General features: G+C 54.5%; 1 protein-coding gene across 1 annotated transcript in view; it reads left to right on the top strand.

Moving 5' to 3' along the window:
- Window positions 1-3,608: 3,608 nt before the first annotated feature.
- The window catches only part of SPSB4 (splA/ryanodine receptor domain and SOCS box containing 4), a gene marked incomplete at both ends in the record, with an annotated part of 61,819 nt that continues 41,078 nt past the window's right edge, over window positions 3,609-24,349 (top strand). The window contains one exon of the mRNA XM_082839361.1: window positions 3,609-4,302. Coding sequence (XP_082695487.1) covers window positions 3,609-4,302 — 694 coding nt within the window. The remainder of the gene's footprint in view (window positions 4,303-24,349) is intronic.

The following is a 24,349-nucleotide window of genomic DNA, read 5'->3' as shown; positions in this document are numbered from 1 at the left end:
GGGGTTTTATCTTGTTCCTTCATCTGGTACATAGCCCTCTGCCTTTTCATCTTGTGTATCTTTCTGTGAATGTGGTTTTTGTTCCACAGGCTGCAGTATTGTAGTTCTTCTCGCTTCTGCTGTCTTCCCTCTGGTGGATGAGGCTATCTAAGAGGCTTGTGCAGTTTTCCTGATGGGAGGGGCTGGTGGTGGGTAGAGCTGGCTGTTGCTCTGGTGGGCAGAGCTCAGTAAAACTTTAATCCGCTTGACTGCTGATGGGTGGGGCTGGGTTCCCTCCCTGTTGATTGTTTGGCCTTAGGGAACCCAACACTGGAGCCTACCTAGGCTCTTTGGTGGGGCTGCTGGCAAACTCTGGGAGGGCTCATGCCAAGGAGTACTTCCAGAACTTCTGCTGCCAGTGTCCTTGTCCCCACTGTGAGCCACAGCCACCCCCCACCTCTGCAGGAGACCCTCCAACACTAGCAGTTAGGTCTGGTTCAGTATCCTATGGGGTCATTGCTCCTTCCCCTGGGTCCTGATGCACACACTACTTTGTGTGTGCCCTGCAAGAGTGAAGTCTCTGTTCCCTCAGTCCTATCAATGTCCTGCAATCAAATCCCGCTAGCCTTCAAAGTCTGATTCTCTAGGAATTCCTCCTCTCGTTGCCGGACCCCCAGGTTTGGAAGCCTGACGTGAGGCTGAGAACCTTCACTCCAGTGGGTGGACTTATGTGGTATAAGTGTTCTCCATTCTGTGAGTCACCCACCCAGCAGTTACGGGATTTGATTTTAGTGTGGTTGTACCCCTCCTACCATCTCATTGCGGCTTCTCCTTTTTCTTTGGATGTGGGGTATCTATTTTGGTGAGTTCCAGTGTCTTCCTGTTGATGATTGTCCAGCAGCTAGTTGTGATTCTGGTGTTCTCGCAAGAGGGAGTGAGAGCACGTCCTTCTACTCCGCCATCTTGGTTCTTGGTCTCTATTGCTTCTTAAAGCAAAATCTTTCAGTATGGTGTTTTATTTTGTGTTCTTTTTGACAGTTTGGAAGATCTGTATTTTATTCTTCTGGAGTTCTTCTGGAGGTTGCCTTTGTAACTATGTAAAAATGTATTTAATCCTTTTTTTTTTTTTTTTAGGCTGTACTAGTTGTCTCCCTTCTCAAATAAGTGATCACAAAATTAGTTTACAAATTTGCTCCCAATTTTTATCTGCTTTGTGACAGCTTTTTCTTACGGTGAGTTTTCTTGGCTTACCATATTTTTCCCTGTTCTGTTCCTCCTCTGTTTCTTTTCCAGCATCTTTGACTACATCATGTGCTGGTTCCTAGTTAGAAGAGGCGGACCTTCCTGAATCAGCATTTTGCAAGGGATGCATGTAGAGGAGATGCCAGGAGGTATTTTAGGAGAGCAGGATTGCTCCCCGGTTCCTGGTAACTCTGTTCACAGGACCGTGGCTGTGATTTCTTTTAGCTTCTACCCAGTCAGCAGAGATCTGCAGCCCTGGGCTTCCCCCAGTTCAGGCCCTTCTCCCGCTCAGCCTCAGCAGCACACTGCTTCCTGTGAAGATGGCAGACCTGTAAAGTTTTCTCTGTTAGCCCTGCCCTCCTCTTTCCCCACAGTGTCAGAGGCAGCTCCCACGGCTAGACCGCATACCCTGTTCCCATTGTTCCTGATTAGGAATCATTGGTCTTCTCCTTCAGGGAGTGCCAGCTACTGGCTGGCTCTGCCATCTTCAACTGAGATCTGCAGCCACAGGTGTCTTCTGTAGGTGTTTTCTCACACCTCGTTTGATCTTCAGTGGTTTTGGCAACGCTTGACCATTTTTTTGGCAGCCTCTCTTTATAAGTTGTGGTTGGATTACAAATGTGTTCTAGTTTTGCTGAAGACAAAATTTGCATTCCTCTTTCTCTTTCTCCTTTATTTTGGGTGATTTTGGATATGAAAAGGAGTAACTATTCTGCTCTCTTAGAACTGTCTAGTGTTGTACATTTTTATGTATTCTGGTATTTCCTGAAACATTAGCCAGAACTCTCTGGATAGGGTCAGCATGAGCTGAAGCTGGGGTCTGACCGTAGAAAGGAAAGAAAATGGGAGTCGAGAATAAAATTGGAGGGTTAAAAAAGCAATGCATATTATTGCTGCCTGTGCCGCACGGCACTTTGGCTGGGACTGTGCCACTGTTTGAGTGGGAGGTCATGGCCAGGCAGAGCGGGGCATGAAAAACATCTGCCTCCTGATCTATCTCAAGGAAAGCCGAGGAGCTCTCAGACCAGGGAGGGGAGGACACACACCTCTGCTCTGGACAGGTTGCAGGGCTCAGCTCTCCATCTCTTCCCACACCCAGGGCCCATCCAAACAGCGCAAGCACCCTGGATTCTGGCTAGTCTCTTAGTGATGGTGGCCAAGTCCTGAAAACCAGGATCTTGTCTCAGCGGAGGTTGCCCAGGGTCAATGCTGTTAACTATGTCTATATGCCTAAAGAAAGAGCTAGCCCATCCAAAGGGAAGGTGTATATGCAGGATGCCCAGAAGATAGAGCCAGAGAGGAAAACCTGCCCGCAGAATCTCAGGCTTGACTTTTGATACTGTCTCTTAGCTTCCCCCACCACCTGGAGGGAGCATTTTACCCCCATTCAACAAATGAGGAAACTGGAGTCTTAGAGAGGCAAAGAGACCTTCCTGTGGACACACAGCTAAGCGATGGAGAGAGGGATTTGCATATACTTCTCGCTGGCTCCAGAGTCGGGGCATCAACTCTCTCATCCCCCTGCCTCCAACTCACCTTCCCATGGAGACCCCACCCCATCCTCAGATGGTTATCTTATGTCCGTGTCCACGTCCCTGGGTGACCTTGGTGGATCCTTGCTCAGTGTCTGGCTTCTCAAGCCTGGCTGCACTTTAAATGCTGTTTAAGCTCCCCAGGGCAGCCAGGGATGGGAACCAATGGGCCACACCCTAAACATCTTTGACCCCCTGTCTTGGGCACTTTGTCCCCCCCAACCTTGGCACAGGGCTTGTTTCTTGGGATCAAAGGCATTGGGGTTCTCTATGTTCTGTGATCTTGAGCAAATCACAACTTCTCTGGGCTCAGTCCTTATTTCTAAAATAAAATTGCCTGTGACTACTCTAAGAGCCGAACACAGACTCTGAAGCCAGATGGCCTGTGTGAATCTGGGCTCAACCCCTTCTTAACCGTAGGACGTTGGTTAATTACTTATCTCCTCTATACTCCTTACTTTTCTCATCTATAAAATGGGAATGGTAATGAATGTCTTATAGGGAGGTCTTAAGGATTAAATGAGCTAATAAATATGAATCACTTAAAACAGTGTCTGGCATATGGCAAGTTCTAGATAAGTGCCAGATATCATTCGATTCATTAGTTATTGTTATTAGTGCACGCCCAGGGCCCAGCCAAGGCATGGGCATAAGTGGCTGTCGAGGCTGCTGTAATAACCCGCGTCCTTTGCTTCCTTCCAGGAGCTTGGGCCCCTGCCCCAGCCCCGCAGAGGCTGTGGACGTGTACGGTCCGGAAGCCTGGTTTCCAGCCCCGTGGCCCATCCCTGGCTGCGGGGACCGGAAGCTCCCACGAGGTAGCGGTGGCCCGCAGCGGCCCCGTCCCGGCAGCGAGCCATGGGCCAGAAGCTCTCGGGGAGCCTCAAGTCGGTGGAGGTGCGAGAGCCGGCGCTGCGGCCGGCCAAGCGCGAGCTGCGGGGAGCGGAGCCGGGGCGGCCGGCGCGGCTGGACCAGCTGCTGGACATGCCGGCAGCGGGGCTGGCGGTGCAGCTGCGCCACGCGTGGAACCCCGAAGACCGCTCGCTCAACGTCTTTGTTAAGGATGACGACCGGCTCACCTTCCACCGGCACCCGGTGGCGCAGAGCACGGACGGCATCCGCGGCAAGGTGGGCCACGCCCGCGGCCTGCACGCCTGGCAGATCCACTGGCCGGCGCGGCAGCGGGGCACACACGCTGTGGTGGGCGTGGCCACGGCGCGGGCCCCGCTGCACTCGGTGGGCTACACGGCGCTGGTGGGCAGCGACGCCGAGTCCTGGGGCTGGGACCTGGGCCGCAGCCGCCTCTACCACGACGGCAAGAACCGACCCGGCGTGGCCTACCCCGCCTTCCTGGGGCCCGATGAGGCCTTCGCGCTGCCCGACTCGCTGCTCGTGGTGCTGGACATGGACGAGGGCACACTCAGCTTCGTCGTGGACGGCCAGTACCTGGGCGTGGCCTTCCGTGGCCTCAAGGGCAAGAAGCTTTACCCGGTGGTGAGTGCCGTGTGGGGCCACTGTGAAGTCACCATGCGCTACATCAATGGCCTTGACCGTAAGTGCAGCCTGCTGAGGGGGGAAGGGGTGGGCAGGGGTGGGTCCAGAGGCTGCCTGTCCCAGGCAGAACTGGGGGGGCGGGGAGACGGGGGAAAGCATCCTCCTGAGGCCCCATCCTCCATCAGCACTTGGGATAATCCTGAACTCGTGGTGAGGACGTGGATGGACTCCGAGGCCAGGCTCCTGCGTTTGGACCTTGACTCTTTTCTGCTTGCTGGGTGATCTTGGCGTGTGCCTCAGTTTCCCTTTCTGCGAAAGTGGCTCAATGATAGTAATCTAGCTCCGGGTTGTTGTGAGAAATCAAATAAGATAATAATATATGTGACGTGCTTAGGACAGTGCTTAGTACTGGCGCCTAATAAGTGATTTGGGTGTTGATGCTAAAATTACGAACGTTTCAGTCGCTGTAAGGGTTGTGCAAAACGATGTCTCCCGTGTTTCTGGCTTCAAGTTCACAGTGGGAGGAGAGTGACAAGTAGAAGACACAGTCCCTGCACTTGAATCCCATGCACTCGAGTTACTGATAAATAATAAGTAGTGATAACTATCATTTATTGAACACCTACTGTATGCAGGGGCTGAACACTCAAATCTAGGTCTTCCTGCTGAGCTCTCTGTTAAAGGGGGCATCTGGCTGATTATTGCCTCATGGGAATGAGAGCCACAAGTTGTGGAATCTTCCGATTTCTTTCAAGAGGACCTAGAAATCTAGATTTTGTGTGAACTATTCCAATTTTTAATGTTAGCAGCTGCTTAAGACACCGTGTGGACACACAAAACACCCTCGCAGGTTGCACAGAAGCCCACAGGCTGCTGTGTTTGACTGCTGACAGCTCTAAGGCCTCCTCTCATTTAATATACACAACCATCCTGTGAGGCAGCTTAGAAATCCTAGTAACGAAAATAGTTCTTGGTTTTAGGAGGGAGTCACTTAGGGAAGCAGGGTGGCCTCTGGACAGAGGTGCATGTGGTCGCCTGTCCCGTGTTGAATCCCAGCCGAGTGGGGCCTGGAGTCAGTCACCTGTGAGCTTGTACACACCTCATCCAAACAGGCTTCCTGCCACACCCCTGACGAAACTCCTAGTGCTGGGCGCTTAAAGCCAGAATTCCAGCTTATTCATTTTATTTTATTTTATTTTATTGCAGCACGCGGGCCTCTCACTGCTGTGGCCTCTCCCGCCGCGGAGCACAGGCTCCGGACGCGCAGGCCCAGCGGCCATGGCTCACGGGCCCAGCCGCTCCGCGGCATGTGGGATCCTCCCGGACCGGGGCACAAACCCACCTCCCCTGCATTGGCAGGCGGACCCTCAACCACTGCGCCACCAGGGAAGCCCCTAGCTTATTCATTTTAAATGAGAGATATAATTGCCCCTCTTCAGAGAAGAGAAACTCAAGAGCCGAGCTATGAAGAACCAGAACCCGAACCTCCCCAGGTCTGTCAGCCTCCGAAGCCCACTCTTTTCCCATGCTCCCCCCTTTGGCTGAGGGGCTGAGAGTGACACTCCAGAAGAGAGGTCAAGAACAAGATTTTACTCAAGTAAAAATTGACATTGACTCAGGTTAGCGTGGGTTGACCATTTTCAAGGGTGACAGACCACCAGAACGTGGCTGGTGTGCTCCACTCTGTGGTACCATTGGCGACACTTTTGCTCGTATTTCATTTCCGTGGTTGTTGGACTCAGGTTGCCATTGAATGGCAGAGTGGCCTGTTTTCTCTGATTAACTGGTTAAGTAAAGAGAGGATGAGTGTGTCCTGAATCGGGCTAGTTTAGTCACCGCAGGGCCTTGTGGAGAATGTTGAGAACCCTCAAAGACATGATGACCAGGCAAACCCCAGTGCTTAGAAAACCAACAGCAACAACAAATACTCTCTTTAAATGGAATTGGAAAATCTACTTGCCAGAGCTGATCACTGGACTACAAGGATGGCCTTGGTGTACCCAGGCTCTGGGATCTGACATGCCTCATTTCCCACTGCATCCCTAATGCTCAGTGGTTTTGTGTCTTTGGTGAGTCACTCTAATGCTTTAGGGCTCGTTTTACTCATCTGTAAAATGGGACAGTGTCAGGTCCCTTTCATAGCTGCTGTGAGATCCTGTGTGACGGCACCAATACTATGGTAGCTGGGATTAAAGGCTGGCACTGATACCCAGAGGAATTACCTGAGCCACCCATTGGGCCCCCAAGGTGGGCTTCCTCTTGGGGATTGATTCACACTGGGACTATTGTCTGTTGATTCGTTTACTGGCACAAAACTAAGGTGCTAACCAGGTTGCAGCCACGAAGGATAGGATCAAGGGTTTTCAAGCCATGGCGTTCCGCTTGGTGTGCTGCTGAGGGTGGAGGCTGGGTGGGAGAGGACAGTCGTGATCAGAGCATTTTGAGCTCTTGGATCCTTCAGGTGGCTGGAGGTGCTTGGTGAGACTAAAACTTAGAGCATTCTATCCTCCCTGTTGGCAGTGACTTTTTCAGGTGGGCTGAGGCTAGAAAGCCCATCCAGGAGGCAAGGGGAGACAAGGCCAGGATGTCATATGATGCGAGCCTGTGGCATCTCCTGTTGGTTCAGGATTAGGCTTGAGTGCTATGGTGCTGGCCCCTTCTCCAGATAGGAGTGATGTTCTCTATCTTGGGCAGGTGTGATTGCAGAAAGGGGGAGCTCAGCTTTTTTGAACAAGCCCTGACTACAGGGTGAGCCACCAAAGAACAGGCTGAGGGGAGTCTGACGGGCTGGTTGGGAAGGGACTGTGTGATGCCTGTAGCTAGTGACCTGGGCTGAAGTCCAGTGTATCCCTGGACACCGAGAAGGGTTTGGCCCTAGGGAGTCTCTGGGGCAGGTTGGGTGACCCGAGGTGGAATTCTGTGCATGAAAAGAATTATGAGCCAATTGGTTGTGGACACGAAGGTGGGTCCCCAAATTCAGACCCAACAAGGGGGTTAGGTGACCACAGTTAGAGACAGGCTCTAGGGCAGAAAAGCAGGGCCGCTGTCTGGGGTTGCTTCCCCACAAGGCCATGGGGGGTAGAACAGATGGGGTTAGAGTTTGGTCCCAGGACTCACCAGGAGGCCCTGGACGATGATTACCTCCTCGCTCTGGACCGCAGTGTTCTCCTTTGTAAAACAGGCATGATAAAGCTCGCCAGCACAGAGCAGGGCCACAGCGACTGGTGCTCGCTGCTTTGACTAACTAGGTGAGCTGGGCCAGGTCCGGGGCTTCACCTATGGATAAAAACAAAAGTGGCCTCAATAAGAGACTTCCCTTCTAATGTGTAGGAAGGAAGTTAACGGGCATGATTTTCTCAATTTTTGATTTTTATGACTATGAAAGCAAGACTTAGGAAGAGCTAACTGTCTGTCACTCTGAAGTATGTGTTTGTGGAGGACAAGAGCTCCTGGAAGTGCATCTTTCCTATTTCAGATGTGTTCTTTGGCTACACCATGGAACGAAACAGCTCAGCATCTTGGGGGGTTTACAGTAGAGAGCTGCAGGATGCCCAGGGGCTCTGCCATCCGAGCGAGCTGGGAAGTGCAGAACCGAGGCCAGGCAGACAGGCCAGCTGGCTCCGGATGACTGGGTCCAGGGTCAAATAATAACAGCAATCACAGCGCCACGCTAACAACACTTCTCTGATACTTTGTGCTGGGCTAGATTCTAAGCACTTTACAAATTTTAATTCATTCAATCCTTGTAACAACTCTTTGAGCTAATACCTTTATTAGCATCTTCATTTTCCGATGAAGAAATTGAAGCCCAGAGAGCTTGAGTAATTTGCTCAAGGTCACACAGCTAATAACTGGATCAAACTGAGACACACTGGCTTAGTGGTCCCTTGTGGAGATGTTTACAGACAAGGCAGGATGAGAAGGAATAGGAGAGGCCGCTCCACCGGGCTGGGTGGCCACTCAGCGAAGGACTGGGCCCTTTCCTTCAGCGGTGAGTTTGGAGGAGGCCCTGAGATGCTGTCTCTCCCCCCGGTTTCACCTCCAGCCCACCAAGCTCTTGACTGAGCACGGCACTCCGCGGGGTGTTCTGAAAAGCTAGTTGCATATAGACAGCCCCAGCGGTGGCTGTGAATCAGGCATCCTTCGGTCGCTAACAGGAGAATGTCACTGAAAATGTCCCAACTGCCGTGAGGGTGGCCCGTGGGGTGGGCCAGGCCTTTGGAATCTGCTCCGGGCTGGTTTCTGGAATTGCCCTCCAGCCCCTGGCACCTCCTTCCACATGCTGGCGGCCAGGAGGGCTGACAGAACGGCTTTGTCTCCTGTCTTGGAGTTCTTGTGGTAGTGAGTAGTACGCGAGTGACACAGGAAGAGGAGGGGGACCCCAGATGGAGCAGCTTTGATTTGAGGGTCATAATAATTATACGTTTGGGGGAATCCACCCAAGTTCTGTGCCCTGGGCCAAGTGTTTTACTCATTTTCTTTTTTTTTCAGCCCACGCAATAAACCTTGAGGCAACGTCATTGTTATTAAACCCATCTTATAGCCAGTGGCAGAGCTGCCCTGAAACCCAGGTCATCGTGACTATTCCCGTGCCTCCTGCTACCTGGGCCGGCCCTGCTGCCTCCACTCTGCCCGCCGATTCCAAAGAGCAGGTGTCCGAGCCCAGGGCTGACTAAGCGGGGACGGGGAGCGGGTACCCCAGGATCTCAGGCCCAGTGGGCAGGGAAGCCTTGTCCACCTGCTTCGAGCCAGGGAAACTGTCGTTCCAGACGTCATTCCTAGATGGTTTAATTGATCTGCCAACAAGCATTTATTGGCACATCAGCTCAGCAGAGGAGGCTGGCGTCCAGCCAAGGCTTCTGGTACTGATGAAGGGCAGAGAGTTTTCTACCGGGATGGCTGCAAGGACACCGTCCACTTGCCAGAGCTGTGTGCACTGCACTCACTACCTTCCTGCCCAGCTCCCCTGTGTCTCCTGGGTGGCACCATCCTCTGGACTTCCCCCGTCCTGAGCCAGGTCCAGGCCTGGTCTCCCCTTTGCCCCGCACCCTATCATTGCCCTGACTCCAGCTCACCACAGCCCTCAACCCAGGGCTCTGTCCCCTGCATCCCCAATTCAAGGCTGAGTCCTCCTCCCATCCCCCCCCTCCCCAGTCCCCGCTTTGCCCCAGTCACTCACTTTTCCACATGTGTATGCCTTCTTGGGTGGGTGTGAAGCTCCCCAGGGCACAGATGGTCAGCCAGGAGGCATGTGTGGGGAAGCGGCCACACTGGGGACTTTAAAATACTTTTGAAAGGTAAAGGATGCATGTGGCAACAAATTTCAACGCTACCAAAGCGTGCCTGGTGAAATACCTCCACCCCGAAGCTCCCCAGCCTCTCTTCCTGCTGGTGACCACCAGGATCACTTTCTCCTATGTCCTTCCAGAATCTTATGACAGAGAAGTTTCACACATATGTGATCGTACTGTGAACACCGCTCTGCACCTCGTTTTCCCCCTTAATAGATCTTGGTGATCGTTTCATATGATTAATGTAGAGCTGCCTCATTCCTTATTAACAGCTGCATGGGTTTCCATGGTGTGGCTGTATCATAATTGGATTATCCAGACCCTTATTTTTGGACCTTTAAGCAGTTTCCAGTCTTTGAGAATAAACTTTTGGTCCTGATTTGAATTTTATTTCTGCCCCCTGCTAGCTAATTGACATCCTCAAGCCTTTCTTTTGCCATCTGTGCAGTGGGAATAATTATATGTACCTTGCAGGGTTGGTGAGTATTAAGATAGATGCAGAAACGCAGCGTGGTCCAGCATGTGGCTCACGTTAGGTGCGGGGTGGAGGGGAGCTGTTGATATCACACACTTAGCCTGCATCATTGACTGTGCTGTGTCCAGTGCTGAGCTCGTCTTGGGCACCCGATGAATGCTTGTGGAAGGTTTGGTTTCTGATTTAAAATACGGCACAATCACATTAATTTGCAGTTAAGACGGCTTCAGACTCATTGTTGGACCACGATCATTTGAGATATATAATTCAGTCAGTCCTTACATGGGGTGTATGTCAGCACAGTGAGAACCCTGACTTGCACAGAGCAGGTTCATAAGAGGTGTGTTTTGCTCTTTTGTTATTGCTGCTGCTGCTGAGAGTGGCAGTTCTTTGAGGCGGGACTGCATCCTAGCCGCCTCAGCCACCCTCATAGCGGAGTATATAGTAGGTGCTCAATAAGTGCATGTTTTCTCCATCGCAGCGGGACTGGAGTCATAGTTGCCTGGAACGAAGTGAGGCTGGCTCCGAGCTGTCACCCCCTTGAAGCCTGACCCCGGAGTGATCCACTTCCACCCCTCATTGTGCACCGTGCACAGCACATCTGTCTCCACACCCGGGCCAAGCAGAGGCTGCACGATGGCCCAGCAATTCAATTCAGGATCTCAGCATTCAGAAACTGGCCCCTACCCTTTGTTTCCCACTAAAAAGGAACAGACTTTCAGCTGAAAAAAGGTTTCACTCAGACGCTGTGGCCCTGCTTTGAGGGCTTTTTTCCCCATAATTAACACAGTCATGAGTAGGTTCAGTCCAGGAAGTCCTGCCTGCAGAAGGGAGCTTTGAAACGCAGGCCCGTTTGGGACAGGTGTCACCGTGGCCACCGCAGAGCTGCTGCCGTCTTTCTCAGAGGCTCACAGCCTGGTGTCATGGGAAGAACTGCGGCTCAGGGATCTCCCAGCCCCGGGCCCAGTCCTGACTTGGCTGCTCGTTAGCTGTGACCTTGAGCGAGTCACTTCACCCCTGAGCCGGTTTCCTCATCTGTAATAGTAATAGAAATTGACTTTGCCACGATCCATTAGGATCGTGGGTCATATATGGAAAGTGACTAGGCTGGTGCCGGGCACATAGAAGGTACTGAAAAAGGTAGGTTTAAAAATTGCCGGTTGTAACTATTATAGCTCCCGTAGGCTGTTAAAGTTACTTAGTCTTATTAGATGTGGAAATAATTATTGTTATTAAATTTGGGTCCACACTGTGAGCTCTGAGGGATTCCACACAAGGGAATACATTGGTCTGGGGAGGGTTTGGACTCTTTTCTCTTTAGGATACATGACGGAAATGCCACCTGAGGTTCAGAGGCCACTGGGAGCTTGTCACAGGTGAGCTGGGAGTGCTCAGCCTTCCCTGCGAGCAGCCTTAAAGGCTTCCAGCTAAATGTCTGGCTCAAGCGCTCTGTAGCTCCCGCTGGTGACTTGCCTGGTGCGCATGTGTTCAGCACGGATGTCCAAACAAGTGGTGTCCTCGCCAGCTGTGCCCGCACGTGTGTTCAGCGGGGATGGGCTGTGAGGTGGTGGGCCTGAAGACCAGCATCTGCCTCTGAACAGATGGTTGCTAGGCCTGGCTGCGGGCTGGCCGCTACTGGACCATGGAGGAAAGGGAGTGAGGAGGAGACGGCCGGTCTCCACCTTTCTGGGACTAGCAGGGCTTGAAGACAGGCCCCAGGCTTTAGGGCCGGAATGGGCCATTCAGCAGCCTGTGCAAGACCCACATGTTACAGGTGGGAGCTGAGTGGACTAGAGAGCTGGGAGGACTGGCCCAAGGTCACCCGCTAATGAGCGGCAGAACCAGACTAAAACCCAGGCCTCCAATCCCTCCTTGACAGTGCACCTTGCCAGAAACAAGAGAGTAAGAACTCAGTGCAGTTTATGAGTCCATATTGAAAAGCCCGACATAGGTGAAGGAGGACGTAGGAGTTCAGGAGGAGAATGATGGGTGAGGGTGGAAGGGCCTTTGGAGCTTGGGTGCAATTTAGAATAGGTGCTCCCCACTCCCACATCCACACATAGGAAGACCCTCCGTGGCCTCTCAGTGCCTCCCACATGTCAGATACCCCGCTCCTGCTCAGACCACAGAACTAGGGGGTTTCAGCGCCGGCAGGACCAGACATAACTGATCTCTCCATTTACTACCTGGATGACCCGGGCATAGGTTTCCTAACTTCTCCGTCCTGTACGGTGGGGTGATGCCGGGACTTCGCCATAGACTTGTAGTCGGCTGCACACCTCAAACTTTCACGTGCCACTCACGTCCGCTGGGGATCTTGTTAAAAGCAGGTTCTGACTCCGCAGGTCTGGGTAGGGCCCCAGACTGCATTTCTGACAAGCTCCTAACGATGCTGATGATACAGCCTGTGGAGGCATCAGGCAGTCTGTTCAGCAGAAGGGTTTCCCGAAGCCGGTGTCAGCAGCTGCCACTGCACGGAAACACCCTTAAATACAGCACAGCCAGACCATTCGTTCTCAGCCCTGCCGACGGGCGTCGGTGGGACTGGCGTGGGTGGCGCTGGGAGGGGGCACAGGGCAAGGCCTCCACGACGGCTCGTCGCCAAGTGAATCCACACTCTTATCCATGAATTGCCCGCGAGGGCGACTTCGTTTGGGAAGGGATTACCGCAAATAGAAACAGCTCCGTGTTAAACAGTCATGGCGCAAGCACTTAGCAAGAGGCCAGGCGCGGCTCAGCGCGGCGCGTGCGCCATCTGATTTGAACTGCCACGCCCCGTGCAAACGCCCGTGAGCGCGCTGTGCGTGTTATCTCGTTCCATCCACGATGACAGGCACTGCTCTCCCACGCCACTCGTGAGGAGCCTGAGGCTGAGGGGGGATGAAGAGCCCGCTCGTGGCAGGAGCTTGGCAGGCAGCCACCCGGCAACCCTGAACCCACGCCTCTCACCTCCGTGCCGCTCGGGGTCATGTGAGTCTGCCGTGGCTCTGTGGGTGGTCCCAGGCCTCGGTTTTCCTGCGCTCCGCAGAAGGGCTCCCCGAGATGATGGTGCCGGCGGCTCCCACTACCACAGCCTGTGAACACCCTTAAATACCGCACAGCCAGATCATCCATCCTCACCCCTGCCCGTGGGAGTGGGTGTTGCCGGGAAGGCAAGGCACAGAGCAAAGCACATTTGCAGGAGGGCGTTCAAACCGCTGGGAGAGCAGACAGCCTGCTGGGCTATGCCTGCCGCCAGGGAGCCGGCTGATTCTCCCCGTCTCCTCACTTGGTTAAGACCAGGGGGCGGTCAGCGTGAGTTATGGCCTAACCCAGACACTAATAAGGCTGCTTGTCTGAGGCCGTCCATAATTCACGTTAAGGCTGTGCCGTTTAATGGCCCTTCTTCATCGGATCTCCTGGGACTCGGTGCCTCCCTAATGATTTATTTGCTTGGGATGAAATTAAGCCGAGACAGGGTGAGCTTGGAAAACACTGCCGAGCCGGTTCTCCCCAGTTCTTCCTCCTCCTCCGCAGCAACTGCTTTCTATAAATAGAGCTGCGAGCCCCGCTTCGTGACCTGCCTGCTGGGAACCCCAACGGGTACAGGCTGCCCCATCCTGGGGCCCCACTTGACGAGGCACCTGAGGTCCCCATCTCTCACACCTCCAAGGCCCATGACCTCACCAGGGAGCACTGAGGGCCAGAGCTGCCAGCAGAGACATGGTCGTCCTGGCTTTGCAGTCATTTAAGTAGAAGCGTCGACCCATTTGGATCCATTTGAGTCAATCCATTCGGAGCCACAGCGGCATTCCAGATCTTGTCCCACTGGTTGAGGTCTCTCCCTCAAAATGCATCCATGATGGTGTCCCAGGGTGAGGGCGGTTTTGCCCTAGTGCTTGCTGAGGTGGACAGTAGCCCTCTGCTCGTTGCCTGGGCCCTGCTGGGGCTGCCATGTGGGATCCCGGTCTTCCCCCTGAGGGTGGCTCCCTCTGGGGTGAGGGGCCAGAATCACAGCCCGGGGCCACTCACAAAGCTCACCCAGGGGCCAAGCATCGAGAAAAGAGGAAGGACGTTTAGTTGAGCCTCCCTTGGAAATCCAGACCCCAGGAGATCCAAGTTGCCTGAGGGAAGGGGTGGGCGTAAGGCTGCATGTGTAGTGGGCGGGTCCAGGAATGGGATGCTCTCAGGCACCCCACTGCTGCCTCCACTGCACGTCTGCCCCAGACCCCCTCCCGTCCACCTGTGCCCCGCCTCTCCTAGGTCATCTCTATTCCCTCATAATCTGGGTATCTCTTGGGGATAGCTCACCAGGACCCTGACCCCTCCTTGGTCCCTGACCGCTTCCGCCTCCCTGTTACCTGACACGTTATTTTCCCAGGTCTTGGTTTAAAGTCCTGAGCGTCTCTGATGGGTCAGCGCTTCTCAGGTGCAGACAGAGGTTCCCACCAGCCCTCTGATTGGTGCCTCTGGGTCAGGTCCCACCTGCTGGTTCCCTTAGTTGTGGGGAATCCTGGAGCTGGTCACTTGGCACACTTGCCTGGACCTCAGCGACCCTCAGGGAGAGTGGGAGAAACACAGGTTCTGGCTGTCTCTGAATCCATGGACCCTGGAAAGTGTGTGTGTGTATTATAAGCTTCCCAGTTGATCATGCCATCAACGCAGCACTGGCTGGAAGTCAGCTCCTTGAGATGCCTGGCTAGAAGGAGGCTGTTGGAGTGAGTAGGGGTGCAGGGTCATGTAGTGAGGGGGGGTGCTGGTGGCTAAGCAGAGATGTCCCAGGTTTACAGGTACTAGTTGTCGGGAGGTGCTTGGAAAAGGTGGGGGGGATAGGTCCTGGAAGGAGCACTGCACTAGGAGCCAGGAAACCTGGCTGGGCCCCTCCAGCTTGGCAATGGCTGTGTGACCTTGGGCGAATCACCTCCCCCCTCTCTGTGCCTCTGTTTCTCCATCACAGGAAAGAAGGGATTAGACAAGATAGCCTGGAAGAGTCCATTATTCATTGGTATCTAACATCCAGAGGCTGTCTGCACGTCTGATCTTTTGGATGACAGACTTTATACAGCTGTGCTGTGCAATACAGTAGCCACTAGCCACGTGTGGCTACTTACATTTAAGTTTAATGAAAATAAAATAAAAAATCCAGCTTTTCGGGCTTCCCTGGTGGCGCAGTGGTTGAGAGTCCGCCTGCCGATGCAGGGGACACGGGTTCGTGCCCCGGTCCGGGAAGATCCCACATGCCGCGGAGCAGCTGGGCCCGTGAGCCGTGGCCGCTGAGCCTGAGCGTCCGGAGCCTGTGCTCCGCAACGGGAGAGGCCACGGCAGTGAGAGGCCCGCGTACCGCAAAAAAAAAAAAAAAAAAAAAAAAAAATCCAGTTTTTCAGTTGCAGTAGCCACATTCGATACTCCATAGCCACGTGTGGCTGGTGGCTACCATATCGGACAGGGCAGATGTAGAACATTTCCATCATCGCCCCAAACTCTAGTGGACAGTGCTGCTTTAGAGCCACTGGGAGGACTGGGGAGCCTCATGGAAAGGGCGTTGGCCACTGTTTCTGTCATGGGGCTGTTTCCATCTGGGGCTGCAAGGAGGTTCAGCTCTCCCATGAGTTAGCTGGGCTAGGGCCCAGCTCCAGGATGGTGGGTCAGGAAGAAGATTCAGCACAGATGCCTGCCCAGGGAGAGTTGGGCAGCAACACTACCAGGAATACTTGGAGAACTGGGTGGGGAGAGCCAGGAGGGGGCAAGGACAGGAGGTATGCCAGGAATGCGAGGAGGAGGGCCTGGGGGACAGCAGGGGTCAGGAGCCCTGGTGGGGGGGAGGGGCAGCTGCACCGGAGAAGCAAGAGCTGCGGTACACCCAGCGCAGGTTGGGGGAGCAGCGGAAACCCCTCGCTAGTCTGTGTCCCTGGGAGCATCCCTGAGCCCGCGGAGCCTCCACCTCCTTGTGGGTGAAAGGGGAGGAATGAGAAAAGAGGCTTGTACGGAGATGAAATAGAACCAGACCCTTGAGAGCCCTTTGTAAATGGTGGCCCGGATCGCGGTAGAGACTGCTTCACGAGGCCTGGTTGAGTGTCCGTTTTGACTTGTAATCATAACTGCCCTCAGTGGTGATTTTAAGGTTCTGGGGTGTCTGTCCTGTCTGTCCATCTGGGCAGTAGGCTCTTTGGAGAAGGGGTGGGTGTGTTCTTCCCATGTCCCTGCAGCCCTGAGCACGCAGGCGACTTCCGTCCATTCCGTCCCACTGCAGCTGAACAGAACGGCACTGGTGGCCACCATGCGGGGGCCCCTGGCTCTTTCCTCCTTCCTCCTGACCTGGTGGCCCTTCGCCAGCATGTACTCATGCCCCGGGAGTTGTCCAACACTTTCCTTGTCCCTGACACATGTGTGTGTCTGCCTGGGTCTGGTTGTCATTTTCTGACCCCAGCCCCGCCGTGTATAAACAAACCAAGGGCAGAGGTCAAAGGCCAGAGTGGGGCTTTTCTGGCATCTCACAAGGGGTGCACTTGGCAGGAAGTAGCCTGGTGTCTAGTTTCATGATGAAATGGCCTTTCATCTGCATTCCTCGCTGGGAGGTGACTCGACTGGCTGACTGTGGATGATGGATTGCCTGCTGCACCCCAGCCCTGCATGGGTTGATGGCTCAGGTCTGGCTCTGGCTTTTCATGAAGTCCCTACCAAGACACGCAGAACATGGAAAGGGGATTTGAAGCCCACCAGAGCCACCTGTCCCGCCGTATGCCTGGTGGGCTTCCCCGCAGAAGTGGCTGTGAAGATAAGTCAAAGTAACCGTTTGCTAAACACTTCCCTGCCCCAAACTAAATGCTTTATATGTATGCAATTCCATTCAATCCTTTTTGGTGAGTCATGTTAACATCCCCATTTCATGGATAGGGAAACTGAGGCTGTGAGACGCCAAGTGGTCACAGGGTCAGAACTGGAATGTGGACCCTAGTCTGTCTGATTCCCGTTTCAGGTTCAAATGTCCTGAAAGTTTCCTTCTTGCCTCTGGTATCTTCCGTCTGATCACAGTCAGGTTTTTCAACACCTGAAATGCTCCCTGCTCTCATTGTTTAGCTTCAGCGTGATGATCTGAACTTCTCTAGGTGTGGGCTTAGGGCCAGGTTTTGCAGAGCTGTGTGACCTGGGCCAGCCACAGAACCCCTCTGAGCCCCAGGTGCCCTCACTAGACAGTGGGAGCACCTCACATATCCAAGGAACTGGAGTGGTGGGGTGCCAGGTACATGGAGGGGCCCAGGGGAACTGTGCTCCGTGGTTTCTGAGGAGACAGTCACTGCTGTCCCCACGCTACCCACCCTCACCAGCCCCGGTAGGACCCTGGTGGTGCCTCTCTCGATCCCAGAACGTGTCCAGCAGAGGACATGGGAAAGGCATCAGCCCCGCATGGGCCCCATGTTCTCGGCCTTCTGAGAGCACAGCTGACTCTGCCCTGGGAAGTGAGGGCTCTTAGTTGCACCCCTTTCTCGGGGCAGACCCAAGGAGATGGACCTTGTATGTGGCCTCCCTCACCAGAGCCGGCTTCTTAGCACTTCTGTCACAAGAGCGGGCCCCCAGTGCTCAGGCCAGCATTCACATCTCACCAGGCAGATTTCACCTCCGCTTTGCCTGTGCTGTGCCTCCTGCCTGGATGCCATCTTCTCCATCTCCATCTGCCCAGAGCTGTCCTTTCTCAAGGCTCAGAGAGATGCCAACTTCGTTTGTAAAGTGCTCCCCAGTGACCTCAGTCCATACTGACAACTCTGCTCTGTGCTGCTGGAGCGCACTTGGGTGGATGGAGGGTGTGCGGGGCTTTACAACTCAGCAAAGTTGAAGGCACGACCGCATTCTTAGTGACCAGCCCTCCGACGCCTCTCTCCATGGCTCGTCTTCCTTAGACTCCGGCCCGCCGCTTACCTCTCCTCCTCTGAACCCCGGAATCCTCTGGGGGCCCTGCAGAGTAGAGGGAAGTCAGGCAGAAAGCCCGGGTTTGAATCCTAGCTCTGCCATTCCGGGCTGCGGCCTCTCTGTGCTTTCCCTTTGGTGTCATCACCTGCAAAGGGCGGCTAACGATGGCCGTGCTGGAGGGTGGCAGAGAGGGGTCAGGGAACCTGTCAGCTTGGCAAGCCCAGCTCAGCGCTGGAGGGGGGCTGCCCTGGATGGCGCTCACGTGGATTCCCTTCCTCTCCCAGATAGGAACAGCCTGAGGTACAGCCCTGAGTAGACAGTGGGCACACAGTAAAGACTTCTTGGCTCTTCCAATACTTTCTTTTGCGATGTTTCTCTATTAAAAGCAACCTGAGGTGCTCGAGGCTGAGAGCAGAAGCACGGTGCTCGCTCAGCCTCTGAGGGGGACCCTGCCTGGCCCTTCCCTCCTCCTCCCCGCCCCCCCGCCCCGTCCTGGCCTCCCTGTGCCCTCCCTCCATGCCCCCCGGGCGGCTGCACCGGCCTATAAATCAAACCTGTCCCTGGAGACCTCTGACCCAAACCAGATGGCTGTACAACGCCAGCACAGAGTAGGCTCAGCTTCCAACAATGCCCTACCCCGCCCCCACCTGACCTGGGGCCTTGGAGATTCTCTAGGCAGCTGCCCTGTCAATCACTACCAATTGGTGATCCAGGCCTGGCAGCAGCTGGGGGCCGTGACCTCACAGAGGCGCTTAAGAGACTGTCTTGGAGGCATTCCATTAAGCCATATATAAAGATCTCTTGAGGGTTTGTGGTGTCTGCTTTCTGTGCCACAGGCAGTAGCCTGGCCCAATAGCCTGAGCTGGTATGCTCTGTGCCACTGTCTGCCTCCTCCTCCAGGAAGTCTTCCCTGGCTAGAGCCACTGCTGGAGCTTCTGTAGCAGAGCCTGTCAGACCCTCCAGGCACTCATTCAGACACTGTTCATTCTGTCTACAGCCTTTCACTGTGCTTCCTTGCCTGGGCCCATGGGGACGCTTGGACATTGCCTTGCTACCAGGAGCCCCCCGAGACAGCTATAGATAATTACAGGACAGGGTGAGCAGGGGACCCAGAGCACCATAAGAACTCAGAAGGTGGATGCGCTATAACCTGGGAATCCAGGACAGCTTCTCTAGGAGGAGCACTTGAGCTGTCTTGAAGGATGAGCTGGAGTTTGCCAACTAGAGGAGGGGGGGAGTGTGTTTCAGACAGAAGAACGGCATGCAGCAGGTACTGGCTCGGGGTGCAAAGCAGCTTGATAGATTCAGGGGCCTGCAAATTGGAGAGCATGCCAGAAGTACACCTGGAGGATGATTGAGGCTTAGAGGTATATCAGTATGAATTAGGTTTGATTGTGTGCAACCCCAAATCCCTAATAATAGGCTTAAAATCAAGTAGAGGTTCATTTCTCTCTCACTTAAGAGAATTCTGGAAACAGGCAATCCAAGGATATTGTGGGGCTCCAGGAGGTGATCAGTGCCTCAGGCTCCACCTGCCTGCTGCTCTACCTTCCCGGCTTGTGATTTTCGTTCTCTAAGGTACCTCCTGGTCTCAAATGGCTGCCAGACCTCCAGCCTTGACACCTACATTCCAGGAAGTGGATGGAAAAAGAGCTGGAGGGCACACTGTCTCTCTTTAAAAGGATATCTCAGGGGCTTCCCTGGTGGCGCAGTGGTTGAGAGTCCGCCTGCCGATGCAGGGGACGCGGGTTCGTGCCCCGGTCCAGGAGGATCCCACGTGCCGCGGAGCGGCTGGGCCCGTGAGCCATGGCCGCTGGGCCTGTGCGTCCGGAGCCTGTGCTCCGCAAGGGGAGAGGCCACGGCAGTGAGAGGCCCGCGTACCGAAAAAAAAAAAAAAAAAAAAAGATGTCTCAGAAATACCCTACTCTGTTTCTGCTTATAGCTCAGTGGTTAAAACATCACATACCACTCTTAGCTGCAAGGAAGCTGAGAAATGTAGTTCTGATCAATAAGTGCTGACTAGAACATTGTTCTGCAAAGGATCCAGAGGCCCTACCTTGCCTCTGTGGGAAAGAACACTGCTCGATTAATGATGTCTCCCTTCCTTGTGGGCATGGAGCCGACAAGATGCATCCCAGTGTTTGTCTTGCTGGTCTGCCGCCAGGAGGTCCTCTCCCCAGGGATTCCCAAGGTGTTTGGTGCAATTCCTGCAAACAGAGCCAGGCACACGGCCAGCCACTCTGCAAAGCCCCGGAGCTGAGCAGAATTCTGGGTGAAGGGTTTCTTGGTGCTTTGCCGTCTGATCTTGTGTCTGATCTACGGCGTCCTTAAGGCATCCATTGTGCTTCAGCAAGCCTAGAGTCTGCAGAGTGGGCCGTGCCATTAGAGCATGGACTTGGAGGACAAGAAAGGAATACAGTGTCACTAAGGTGCAGCCTCATCCCCCAGTGAGAGCTTTTCCAGAAGGTCATAATAGAGAAAGAATTTGAGGAAAGTTCTGAGCCATTTTATTTCACAGCTGGAAATGCATTGTCTCCTGGTTTAATTTCACACCTGCTGTGTGTCAGAGCCTCAGTTTCCTTAGCTGTGAAATGGCGTTAATACTACCTGTCTTCAGGGGTTGCTGGAAGGATCACATGTAACAAAGGAAGGCAAAGCAGGGAAGAGACACAGAGGGTAGCAGATAGGAGCACAGGCTCTGGCCTCAAACTGCCTGGGTTCCAATTCTGGCTTTGCTGCTGGTATATGTTACTTAACCTTGTGTAACCTTGTGTATGACAACTTAACCTCTCAGTGCCTTTGTCTCCTTATCTGTGAAATGGCGATGATGATAATAATAGTACCTACCTTAAAGGGCTGTTGTAAGGCCCATACGTGTCATAATATACACGTGAAGGGCTTACACATCTGGCACACGGTATGTGCATGTAAGAGGTAACGGCTCTGAAGAGCACAGTTTTTGTGACCAGGCAGGTGTGGGCTAGGATTCTGGGTAAATTCCTCCTTTGGGTCTTAGTTTCCTCATTTGTAGAACAAGGCTAATAGGACCTGCCTTGCAGAGTGAGGATTAGCAATGGAATAGCTGTAAAGTGACACACAGGACACACTCAACAAGCCAGCACTATGGTGACAATTATAATAATGAGACCGTGTCCCAGGCTCTGTTATCAGCATCTTGTCCTCCTAAGAACACTAGACAGCTAGGCTGCTAGCGACGTTCCTCCTGGGGAAAGTGAGGCCTAGGGACTTGCCCAGGGTCACACAGCTGGTGAAAAATGAAGCTGAGCTTTGACCTCCCGGGTCAGCTGACCCACAGCCCGTGCCGTCTTACGTGGGAACGTTGGTCCTGAACAGGAGCAAGCCTGGGGTTTAAGGGGGGAAGGGCTGGGCGTGGAGGTTGCCCAGAGCTTCAGGGACAGCTGCCCCGGAGGTGCCATGCGACACAGAGGACCAGGGCTTCTGAGCCCTTGTAGTCCAATTCGCCTGCAATTCGCCTGACCCTTGCTCGGAGCACGAGCTCTCTGGGCCTGTCTCGAGGAAGGGCTGTCCTCGTGGGACTCCCGTGGCAGGCAGTGTGGACGGTGGTGGGGCAGCAGGCGTGCAGCTCGCTCCCTCGGAGTTGAGATCCGCAGGTAGACAGTGGGAGGCGAGGGAGGGGCTGGAAGAGCATGTGAAAGCCAGGTGTCCAGAGGATTCCGTGTTAGCAGAGTGGGGGGGGGTGGGATTGTGGGTGGTGGTGGGGTGGGATTGTGGATGGGGCGGGGGCAGACAGGACGCGAGCAGATGGTGGAGGGAGGTAGGCCACGTAGGGAGGTGGGCCCAGGGGAGGGACCCAGGGGAGGGACCCAGCAGGAGGCAAAAAGTCCAGGGCGTGCTCTTGAGGCCCCCAGTTTTGGTGTCCCAACAATGTCAGGCACCGTCGCAGCTGCTTCACATCCATGTCCTTGTTTGATCCTCAAGTTGTCCTGGGGAGCAGGTGTGACGTACCCATTCTCCAGGCAAGGAAGCAGCAGCTCCAGAGGCGAAGGGGCTTGCCTGGGCTGGCCGGGGGCAGCAGAGCTGGACCTGGGCCCAGAGCCGAGTGCCAAGCCCACCTGCCACCTGGCGGCGGGAGGAGAGGGGTGGTGAGTGTCTCCAGCCACCTCCCTGAGGAGTCCCTGCCTTGTCTGTGGCGGGGATCCGGGTGCTGGGACACTTCTGCGCTTACAACCTTAAAGGATAGACTTTTCTTTAGGAAGCAAAAGTTTGGTCGTGCTCAGTGAGCAGGAAAATGGAAGTGACCCCAGGGCAGAGATTTAAGGCCCTGCTGGCCCCTTGGGCAGCACCGTGTTTAATAGCTGGGACGGAGGCTGCGATGTCAGCGATAAATCCACTCTGTGCCATGGGGTGGGGGGCCGCCCTCCCCTCTGAGGTCCATCTGGACCTCAAACTCCTCCCCAAGCCTGGCTTGGAAGTGGGCCAGCGGCCGCCCATCCCCCTCCCCTGGACAGCTGAGCTGTTAGCACCAGCTCCAAGGGGAGGCGTCACCCGTGCTACATGGGGACACACAAAGACGGCACAAAGTACAGGGACCGCATTGACACACACTATAAAAAATAACGCTGCAAGGCTGTGCTCCACGCACGGCATCTAGGTGGCAGGAGAAGAGGTGAATTTCCTGCTTCTTTGTGCTTAATGTCCTTTCCAATCAACACTTACAGAAGGATAGAACTGTGGAAAGTCTAACGCTTTCTAACCATCCCCATTTCCTATTTGATCCCTAGGGAGCCCACCCCCCATCCCCTCCACCCCACAGTGGCTTCCGGAAGGGCAGCGTCCAAGCCCTCTGCTCTCCCCGGAGCTGCAGGTGGCCACTCAGCAGGACACAGGTACAACCTTGAGGGCACCCCTCAACCATTGGGAGCACAGGGCTCAGTGTCCCCAGCCTCCAGTGGGACAGCCCTGAGGTGCATTCTACACAGCCGCTCAGAGGGTCCGAGCACGAGCCCCCGGCTATGTCCACTCATGAACACACCCTCTCTAGTCTTCCTCCCTTTCCTGTTTCACTCTCCCCTCTCCCTCATTTTTATTTCCTGAGATTGCCTCCCCCCAAAACTACTGGCACCCAAAGCCTCATCTCAGGGGAACCCCAACTAAGACAGGCCCACTCTGACCACTTTCTTTTTTTTTTCGGCACGCGGGCCTCTCACTGTTGTGGCCTCTCCCGTTGCGGAGCACAGGCTCCGGACGCGCAGGCTCAGCAGCCATGGCTCACGGGCCCAGCCGCTCCACGGCATGTGGGATCTTCCCAGACCGGGGACGAACCCATGTCCCCTGCATCGGCAGGCGGACTCTCAACCACTGCGCCACCAGGGAAACCCTGACCACTTTCTTGTAGAGCATTCAGATGTGTTCTAGGCATACACAAGTGCATCTGTGTCCGTATCCAAATACTGATTTCCAGATTCCTATCTTGTTCTCTTTATGCTTATTCCATCTACTCAATAAATTTACTGAATAAACTAAAAAAAAAAGTCCACAAATGGGACCATTCTGCAACGTGCTTCCTTCGTGACTGGATGAGACACCCAGGGGGATTTCAGGCACTGGTCGGTGCACCCAGGAGCCCTTCCTGGCGACCTCGATCCTGTTTATGGGGCCACCCACATCCCCCAAGAGTGGGGCCAACCCCAGCTAGAGGTTACTGGTCCTCAAGGAAAGGGAGTGTGGGACCAATCCTCTCTTCGCCCAGTTTGGTCAGTATGCACTGTCCAAACACTGGCTGAGCCTTCTCTACCTCCCCCAGCAGGCCAGACCTGGGCTGGGGCCTTGCAGCTGCAAAGAGGGGCTGACATGGTCCAGTCCGTATGTCCAGCAAGAGTAGAACAGTCGAGTAGGAGCCCCAGGTTCCCACAGTCCTCAGACAGGGACAGAGGGCACACAGGGGACACAGATATCCAATCAGGGAGGGCTGTGCAGAGGAAGGGACTTCTGCCAGGTTGGGTAGAGCCTGAGGAGCAAGGTAGGCCATGGGGGCTGCTGGAGCAAAGGTGTGGAGTGTGAAAGACGGGGTGGGGGCAGGGAGGCAGAGTAGGACGGTGAGCACATGGGGTGTTTCTAACAACTGACCCTATCATTTTCTTCGACTGCAATGAATTGTTTTTTTTGTTTTTGCGGTACACGGGCCTCTCACTGTTGTGGCCTCTCCCGTTGCGGAGTACAGGCTCCGGACGCGCAGGCTCAGCGGCCATGGCTCACGGGCCCAGCCGCTCCGCGGCATGCGGGATCTTCCCAGACCGGGGCACGAACCCGCGTCCCCTGCATCGGCAGGCGGACTCTCAACCACTGCGTCATCAGGGAAGCCCGACTGCAATGAATTCTTTATGCAGACTTTCACAAGCAGGTCTGTGTGTGCCAGTGGCCTCAGGGTCAGGAACCAGATGAGATGATGAATGCACTTGGACAGAAGCCCTTAC

This window comes from Leucopleurus acutus, assembly GCF_964270905.1.
Source record: "Leucopleurus acutus genome assembly, chromosome: 5".
Lineage (NCBI taxonomy): Eukaryota > Metazoa > Chordata > Mammalia > Artiodactyla > Delphinidae > Leucopleurus > Leucopleurus acutus.
This window is presented reverse-complemented; position numbering and strand designations above follow the sequence as displayed.